The 9,502-nt window shown below is 43.9% G+C and overlaps 2 protein-coding genes across 2 annotated transcripts in view; one reads left to right on the top strand and one right to left on the bottom strand.

The window, feature by feature from the left end:
* Positions 1–1,319, top strand: part of EPG5 (ectopic P-granules autophagy protein 5 homolog (C. elegans)) — a gene marked incomplete at its 5' end in the record, with an annotated part of 49,472 nt that extends 48,153 nt beyond the window's left edge. The window contains one exon of the mRNA XM_009876858.1: positions 1,131–1,319. Within this exon, the coding sequence (XP_009875160.1) occupies positions 1,131–1,313 (183 nt within the window). The remainder of the gene's footprint in view (positions 1–1,130) is intronic.
* Positions 1,320–6,992: 5,673 nt separating this feature from the next.
* Positions 6,993–9,502, bottom strand: part of LOC104279539 (sialic acid-binding Ig-like lectin 15) — a 7,503-nt gene continuing 4,993 nt past the window's right edge. The window contains 2 exon segments of the mRNA XM_009876857.1: positions 6,993–7,089; positions 8,421–8,451. Of these exon segments, the coding sequence (XP_009875159.1) occupies positions 6,993–7,089; positions 8,421–8,451 (128 nt within the window).

Genomic DNA, 9,502 nt, shown 5'->3' with positions numbered 1-9,502 from the left:
TTATTTGGTGCTGAATGCCCTCAATCTCTGTTTTATTTTTTTTTCCCTCTACTGCTCTACGCCTGGTTCTAAATTCTGAATTTCAGAAATAGCTCGTTGCTCTCATTTGTTTTATCAGGGAAGGGGATGTATCACAGACCTGTGTGCTATTTTGCTGTACATCAGAACACTGTCTTGGAATTTGGCAGAGACAAGGCCAGGTGCAGCGTAGGCCGGGTGGTCATACGAATTTTCTGAACTGTGGTAGCAAGACTGCGTGTCTGAGCCCTAAACTAAAGTAATCCTAGGTAAAACTGTTTATATAGCATTCTGTATTAACATGAAGGTATTGGTGTCTAACATTACACACTGAAAAGGTGCAGGTGAGTTGATGCCTGTAATCTCTGAGTTCACAAGCTTTGGAACATAGCAGGTACAAGGAATATAAAACAGGAAAAAAACAAGGCCGCTGTGATGGCGCTGCTTTTCTGTGATAAAGCAGGGCTACATTCACAATAACATTTGTTTATGTGAGATCAGGGCTTAAAAGCCCTGTAACAAATAAACATCCCTTCTTTACTTAGCATGTGCACTGACTGTGTTGTTTCAGTAAGTGCATGAGAAGGAGGAGTTGATTAGAAACCAAAGCAAAGTAGCTTACTTGCTACAACTTGTTTCTCTTCTCTAAGAAATGGGTGAAACTTGTTCAGACCTATTTCCAACATTTGCCCTAGCTGGTACGGGTAGCACCGGCTCTTTTACATGTAGTTTCTAACATGACATTGTCTCTGCAATCTTACAATGAAAGTCGAGATATTTGTAAGAGCAACCTGAAGTGAACAGTGTGGTGCAGTTTATAGTTCAGTGTAATTTTCTTGAAACCATGTCTTGAGTTCATGAAGTGAATTATTTGACAGCACTTGGGTTACTTGTAGCAAGCCTTGATAGAGCAGTTATGTTGATCTCAGGAGAGAGCAGCTTGAAAAATGTGAGTCGAATTGAAACACTCTTATGTGATTGCATTTTGCAAATGTTTTGTTCTGAACATCTAGGGAGTCTTCTGGTGGAATTGTACATACAGTGGCTCGAGAACTGCTTTGTTATTGGCCAGAGTGCTCAGAGCTAACGGAATTTTCCCCTTGTATCTATAGGCACTGAATGCTCTTGAATCTATGGCGTCAAACAAACAATATATGGATTATCAAGAGCAGCTCTCCCAGGCTTCTCAGTTCATCAAGCATCCAGAACATTGTCTCCGAGATGGCAATAATCTCTTGGCTCTGCTTATTAACACTCTGTACCCAGAAGTGCATTATTTGGACAGCATACGATAGCGGCACCGAGCTCGCAGAATCATCGTGCAGTGTCAATTTACTGTGGTTTACGTACAATGTTGTTATTGCACAAGTGATTTTTACTGAGTTCCACTTTTAAGTCAGAAGTGTGAATGGGAGCTGCACGCTGGCAAGTTTTCCTCCTCCTAAAGGTTTATTTTCTTTTGATTTGCAGGCCTGTGGAGGTGTGCTTAGTTTTTGCTGAATGAAAAGACTTGAATATCTTCTCATATGTGGTGCACATCTGAGAGGAGGATACATGGGGATAGCTGTACAAATTATTAGGTAGTAAGGCTTATCCTTTAGAATCTTTAAGTTTTTGCTTTGTGCCTTTTTTATTTTGCAATGTCATCACTCAGGCCAGTTCAAAGTAAATAGAGGTTTATGTATAAAAGAGGTTTTGCCTTTCTTAACCAGGATACCTCTGAATCTTATGTGATTGTGTTTTCTGGAGACTTGTGAAATCCCTGTGTGTTGAAAGATACTTTAAATTTTGCCCTGTTTTTTTGCTGTCTCACAGAAATCTGTAGTTCAAAGGCATGCCTACAGTCTTCTCCCACTTCTGTAAATACATACTAAAATTAAAACTGAAGAACTTTTGGTTTTTTACTTATTTTCTAAGTATTAGAGTCTTCATCCACATTGCTTAATTAGATGCAAGTAAATTCTAGCCAAGTTCTCTTGAAGTTAGATGAATTAAATCCAGAGACTGATTTTCTGGATACCCAGTGTCTGAGGGGGGAACAGTCAGTTGTATTCGTTCCAGGTAGGATTCCTTAATGCTACAAGTTTGGTTTAGGAAATACCGATTTAACAAGTTTATTCTTTTCTGCCTAGCTGGGCATGACATGAGAGGATTTTGGATGACACTGTGAAAAGGTATTTTTCTTTTATTAAATTGGGTGATCACTTGTTAGAATTCTATTGCCAAAGCATGAACCATAAGCCTGTAAATCTATTGTTTCAGCTGAATGATCACTGTTTTTGTTGCCTTGTCTGATCATGAGATGCACCTTTGTTGAGGGAAGGCAGAGGATGAGTTTCCCCAGTTGCTTGTCTGACATTGTCCCTTTTTTCTCTCTGATCTGTCTGAGGTAGCCCAAGGTCCTGCAATGTCCCAAACTGTTTATTTCTGTGAAGGAACAGTGTTCACTTCTCTTACTCTGTTAATTGTGCCTTTATGTTTAGAACATGGTTATGTGGTAAAACATTAGTTCTGGTCACCAGGGGAAGGAAATGTGCTACCTACTGTCTGGTCAATAATGCTTTGAAGTGTTGCTCTTAACTGATTCTGGTGCTGGAGAACAAATCACCTTTTTCTTCTTTACAGATTCTGCTAACTCTGGCGGCTGGGTCATTAGATCACCTTCATCTTACTGTGATCTTAGAGTTCTTTGCTCTATCTGCGAGCCTATAAATATATATACACATCTGTACATCCCTCTGTATATTAACCAGATAGCAATGCAGCATGGTTTTTAACAAACTCTTTTGGAAAATTCATGTCTGAAAGAATACATTCTGCTGCTTCTTTTCCCTCCAAAGACTTAAAAGCACTGGTTTTGTTAGACCCAATGTAATTGATCAGTTGCATAAAAATGTGAAAAAGTCAGAAATATATGTTTGACATGCACTTTTGAAATGAGATATTGTTTCAGTTGTTGAGTTTTTACAAATGGTGTATTTATAACATGCTAAGTCTGCAAAGATCATGGAAAATAAAAATGAAAAATGATGTAGTTTGTGATGAACACCATTATATTTTCAACTTGCTGGAAGAATCCATGTCAGGCAACACGTAATTGTTCTTGGAGAAGAAAGTACGATGGGGGACTATCACACATTTGTTCATTTGATGGAGGTCTGGAGACTCTTTGACGTTCTGAATTTAACACGTGTGTGACACAACAGCCTGGTTTTGTGCCCAGAGCCCTGGAGAAAGCTCTGTGTCACTGCAGAAATAACGATGTAATAATTATTACGAGGAAGAGTTTCTTCTTGTGGTTCACCAGTCGGTTTAGCACAGCATAGAGTTCATCCCCATGCAGAATATACTGTTCCAGGTCTTTTTCAATCCATGTGTACATCATTCCTTTCACATGTACATCTCTAATAGCATCAGATATAAACTTGTAAAGGTGGAATAATACATGTAATGGGAAAATCCCTGTCTCTGTGGTTTAGTGACGATAGGGTGATGCACTAGTTCTGTTCTTCCAGCACACCCAACAGACCCCAACTGCAGAAATTATTATTTATCCCAAATGAAGGGAAAGCTGGTAGTGTAGGGGAAAAGGAGGAGAAAACTGTGCCTCCAGTGCTGTTGCTACAGCTTTCTTGCTGAGGGCTTTGCTGGTGAGCAGAGCTGGACCAGGCTGGAGTCACTGCTGTCAGCAAAAACCATTGAAACCATCGTCATGAACATTTGTCTTGAACATTGAAACAGCTTCTTTAAGTTGCTGCTTAAAGTGTAATAGAAATTATGCTATTGACTTCCTCCCCCTCCCATTCCTCCATCTAATAATTGTGAAGAAAATGACTTAGTTTACCCATGGTTAAAGGACTCGCTGAATAATATTATGGTAACTCCTCAGAAACAGGGAGAATTCACCACAAATTACTACTTTTGCTTTATGTGTCTCCTGCAAGCCGATCTTCTGGCTTCTTGGTGAGCATGGTAGTGTAGAAGTTTGAACCAGCACTCTCCTCAAGTACAGCAGAGCAGTTTTATGAACCAAGAGGTGTAGCGGCAGCTCTCTGTCGCTACTCCAGAGCTTGGGGGCTTATTCTGCAAATGGTGCCCAACAGATTGACTTCTTTTTTCTTCTAGTTTTAAGCGCAAGACTTCCACATTCCCAGCATCTCCCACCCTCATCCTATGCTCCGCTGCAGTGTTCTTGTTCATGTTGTAAATATAACCGGGTAATCTCGGAAGGAAGAGTTTTGTGTTGTTTTTAGCATTACGGACTGCAGTGGGAGGAGATGAAATGAGAATGTTGGCTGCCTGATGAAAAGTGTGCCGTTTGGGTAATTGGCACAGTTTAGTTGGAGAATTAATCTTTGAATGGTTGACTTGCACAGCAGTTGTTGCATTGGGATGAATTGTTGCCTTTGGATTTCAGCTTAAGAATTTGTTAAGCAAATAAGGCCACAGAGGGAAATGGACATTACAGCTGACAGTGGAATGGAAAACCAGAAGCTGAGCAGCAATATGGATGGAATATAGGAATTGCTTCATACTCAGGCTGACTACAGCATCCCCCAGGGCCGTGATGGTGTGGTGATGGGAGGTACTGTCATTTGCTTTGGAACCTAAAGTGTTCAGCAGACCGATGGCCAAATCCTCCCAAAGCCTGACTATGCATAAACTGACAGGTCGGAAAGGGGGAGAAACTGGAACTGGCCAAGTGGGTAGTGAAAACCTCCTGTTTTGTCCCTCCACTATATACTGGGTTTAGTCCTCTGTGAGGACCAGGGCCTGCCAGCATGAAGCTGCTTCTTTGTGACTTCTTGGGCAGGTGGTCTGCAGTGAACAGCCACCTGTTTTGGTGTACCAGTGCTAACCTGTAAGCTCTGGGCTGGCTCATCATCCGCCACTGGCCAGTTCCCAATGCGTTCCTGCTGCTCTTTCATGTAACAGACAACTCCTCGTCCTGTCTGTCCCAGCTCGTCCTGTCTGAAGAGATTGTGTCCATCCACAGCAACACTCCAGGCTTATGAGCTGTCCCACAGCATCTCTGTTATCCCAGTGCCATTACAGCCCTGCAACTGCACTGGGCATCTTAATTCCTTCTGCTCCTCTGCTTGAGAGGCACCTGGCTGTGCTGATTTCTTGAGGAAATGTGTGAGAGCTTTCCCTACCATGCTGTCACTTCAGTGCCAGAAGCAGGCCCTTCCTTACTGTGCCCTCTCTGTTTTGTTGATTATGAGGTCTACTTGCGCATCGCCCAAAGGACAAAACAGCGGGTGGTGAGAGGGAAGTGCTAAGAACAGACTCTTCCTATCAAAGATGAATCTTGCAGAGGTTTCCATGGGTTCAAGTCATGCCTCACTGGTGAGAGGGGCAGGATTCCGGGAAATGCATTTCTGTGCCTTTGTTAGTGTCCAGAGGTGTGGCTGGTTTTTGTTCTTGGGTGCCCTCGTTCTCTCATTTGAAATTCAGTTAAGTTTGTCCAATTAGTATCTGAATTCTCTTTCGTCCTGTGAAACTGGCTTAGTGGTCCATGGCTACACTGTCTGTTACAGCTTCTTTCTTCTCTATCCATCTCTTTCTGTTTTTATTAAGCCTGGCTTTGTCACTGCTGGGAATTTGAACTAAGACTTAAAAGATCAGATTCAAGCATTCAGTTGCCTTTTTTTCTTCTTTCTTTTCGTGTTTTTCCTTGTTACTCTGGCCAAGTAATTTAAAGCTTCGCTTTACTTTGCCAGTGCAGATCTTATGAAGAGGTGAACTTTAAAATAATAATTCCCAGCTAGGGGGCAGCTTGCAAGCAGGAGCAGAAGCTTGATGGTAATTCAGTAGCAGCTTGGGCTCCTGGCCAGCAGTGGTTACCAGCAGTGGGATCGTTAGAGGAAGAGTTTTGGAGCAGCTACACTGGAGTGATTTTGCAGAGCATCAGATCCAGTGATGTAAGCCTGAAAATGGGTTCTTGTCACTGCTTCTCTTTCCATTCTTCTCTATGCCAACCTGTCACTGTTCACAGCCCTCTCCTGGACTTTTTTCTGACTGACCAGGACTCCAGGCCGACTTGCATCATCCTGTACCGTAAGCTGGATTTCTTCACCCAGTCCTGGAGCACTTTCATAGTTGAGTTAGAGGCTCAACTGTGGATAGCCAGTGACTTTGTAGTAGTGACTTCACCTCAGAAAAATTTAGGAGATGAGTAGTCAGACCTTCAAATAAGTTCTTGATGTAACGTAAAGATGGAGACTGTTTAGAAATAGTTTTTGGTTTGTTTTTTTTTTTTTAAAAAAAAAGCCAGTTTGGTTTATTGGAACATTTTCCCAGCGTGCTTATCACAAAGCCCTGAGGTGATGCTTGTGTGTGCACATGGGCCCTCGGAGCTGCAGCAGAGTTACAGACCACCCTTTGCATGTCTTGCTTTCAGCTCTACCAGCTTTTTGTTTGGACTTCTCTTGAAAGTTAAGACTTCCTCTAAACTCTTCTAGAGAGTAACGAATAATAATGAAAAATACCCAAACCAAATTCCAGTAGTGTTTTTTTTCCACAGCTGGCATTTGAAACATTAAATAGTTTGCTTGCTGACTCTAGAAAACTGCATGTGGTTTGACAAGTGGAGCGGTGAAAACTGCTTTTTGAAGTAACATCTGGAAAATGCCAATGCAAAGAGATGTGAGAAAATGGTAGGCTGTAATCAACTTGCTAAACACTATGATATGGGATAAAACCACACACATTGGTTAAACTGACACCCTGTATAGATCCTCCTCTGCTCTTCCAGCTCCATCCCTCTTTGTTTTCTGTTTTCTTTTCTTCTGTTTTGCTTCTCTTGCTTGTAAGCAGCAGCAGGGTGCGAGTCATGCACCTGCAAGGCCTGTTTGACCTTCTGTGCATCAATCAACATCAGTCTTATGTTCTCTGGGAAAAGGCAGCCTTGCACGGAGCAGGCAGGAATTCAAACCGTGCAGGCTGATGCGGATGAGACCTCTCCCAGGTCCTCAGCTGCGTCTCGACGCTGTCCTTTCTGTTGGCAAAGTCTGGCCACCACCGTATCTACGGTCAAAATTCTCATAGGTGGAGTCTGGCAGCTGTGGCCTGGCAGTAGAAGAAGTGAATAAGGTGAAGACACGTTTCTGGCTGCACTAGACTTTATAAGTGGCATCAGCTAGTAGTTCAGGAGAGTCAGAGTAAGCACCTGCAATACTGTCTGATACGGTTCCTCCCTTCTGCAGCAAAAGGTATTTAAGTGTCTTTGAGTTGCATCTGATGTTTAACACCTCAGTGCATCCAGCACGATCTCCTGCACGATTAGCCTTAACTGCTACTCCTGTTCTGCTGCTCAGAGCTTCAGGAGGTTGTGACAAACCTCTCCTGAGAAGGAGACCATGGATCCTGTTTTTTTAAGCTTTCATCTCTGTATGTGTCAGGGGTGCAGTATGATTTGGACACAGTTAAATCAGCAAAATATGCTGTTGCAAATAATTATTACAAATTGAACTGTAGGACTAAGTTTCCTTTTGCCCTTTTGGCTGTGTCCTGCTAAAATGACCATCTTCCTGAGGTAAGGTGAGGGAAGGAAACATCACATAGGGATAACTCAGGTTGGACGGGAGCACTCCCAGACAGGTGTAATTATTCTGACCTCAGACACAGCTTCTCCAGGTTTAGTCGGAAGGTTAGTTTTGGTTTTCAGGATTTTTTTTTTTTCCCCATCTCTTTCTAGCTTGGTCACCACAGCTGTCAGAGGAGTATTCAAGATCAGTGTTGTGTTGGGTAATGGGAAATGCCAAGGCCATGGTAGCATGGTGTTGGTGCCAGCCAAAGAATGGGACACTGCCCTAACTGAGCTGTCCCTGAGGCAGGCTCTTTGGTATCTCCATACCTTCTTCCATACTTGATAGAACTCCTCTCTTTTGATGTGGGCATTTTTTCTGCTCTGCTATAGACTGAGGTGAGGAGGAAGGGGAATATTTCTGTTGTGCTGTGTCCCCTCTCTCACTCATCATTTCTTTTCCTGGCACAGAACCCATCCCAGCCTCTTCCCCTCACTGTTCCTCCCACTTTGAGTGGGTGGTTCTCTTTCTAGTGTGATGTGGCTTCTGACCACACTCTGAACTTCTACTAGCCCCTTGCTGCTACAGCACCAACGTGCCATTGTCTCTCCAGCATGCTGCCCCAGTGCCTTGTCCTTACATCAGTGATGTCTCCTCTCAGCTGTACCCAAGCCAGAGCCTTCTCCCAGCAGTACTCAAGCCTTAGTCCCTCACACCGACTATTCTGGCCATCTGGCCAACCTTGTCCTTGTCCCAGGAGCCTGTTCTCATGCCAGAACATTGTTGCCAAGACCAAGGACACGTTGTGTTTCTCTCCTTAGCTATCTCCACCCTCCTGCTGGATAACATCAGTAGAAGGCAAGACATACTTACCGGGCCAGGCTGGAAGGAGTGGAGGAGGGACCTGTGAAGTGGGAAGAAAGATGTGGGTTAGCAATGTGGTCAGAGCGAGCTGGGGAGCAAAGACTGACCTACAGCTGTCAGGAAGCTATATTGGAGGGTGGTTGTGATACCCTAGAGAATGGGGAGGAGACTTTTGTGGTCCTCTTCATGGGGATGGGATTTAGGCACTGGAATATGAGGGTCAAAGCATTTCTGTCTGATCCCACAGCCTCTGTATTTCAAAACAAGTTGTGGCTTTTGCAAGCTGTTGACATCAGCCTGCTTCTACAGATGAGTCATGGTGATGTGACATCTTGTCCAGCCTGAGATGCAGAGCCCCGAGACCCTCCTTCTCCTCTCCTTCTCATGTCATCACAAAACAGGAGTGACAGGCTGGGGGACAGTAGCCTCATCCCTCAGTCCATGAGCTGATTCATCCCCTATGAGCTGGAGGTTCACTGCTCTCATGGCCTTAGTGTGGCTGGGAGCTGGGATTTCATGAAGGATGGGGAAACACCTGGGTAGTGAGGCCCGGGGGACTGAGAGGCACAGTCTGTGAAATAAGGATTCCCACCCCAAGGGGTTAAACTGTTGTGTGGGATGCACACAACATGGGCTACAGGGAAAGGAGGCAGTAATTAGTCTGCTTCAAGAAAAAAACCCAAACTATAAAAATCTGATTGTGTAGGCAGCAGGTTCTCTGCTAATTGCCCATCTGTTAGTTAACTTTTCTCCGTGGTCTGGGGGAAGCTTCTGCTCCCTCTGTCTTTTCAAAGATCCTTTCCCAAAGGAGACCTCCTATCTACAGGCTACAACCAGCCAGCCAGGAGGGCACTCTTGTTCTCTAGTTTTCCCATTAGGTTTAGAGTAGATGTTAGAAAAGCTGTGTCGTGTTGGACTAGAGCAGGGAGATGGTCGTGGTCACTCACTGCGACTCAGCTGATGATCACTCCCTTCCGTAGGGGCTGGTCACTTCTAAGAGCTGCGTATCTTGAGCACACCAGAACTGTAATTGTGCTTTTCAGAGGTCTGTGGTTCTGTTGTACGGAGACTTGCTGAGCCTGGAGAGGAGA

Source organism: Apaloderma vittatum, unplaced genomic scaffold (genome assembly GCF_000703405.1).
Source record: "Apaloderma vittatum isolate BGI_N311 unplaced genomic scaffold, ASM70340v1 scaffold14959, whole genome shotgun sequence".
Lineage (NCBI taxonomy): Eukaryota > Metazoa > Chordata > Aves > Trogoniformes > Trogonidae > Apaloderma > Apaloderma vittatum.
The sequence above is the reverse complement of the archived record's forward strand: the minus strand, read 5'-3'. Positions and strand labels throughout refer to the sequence as shown.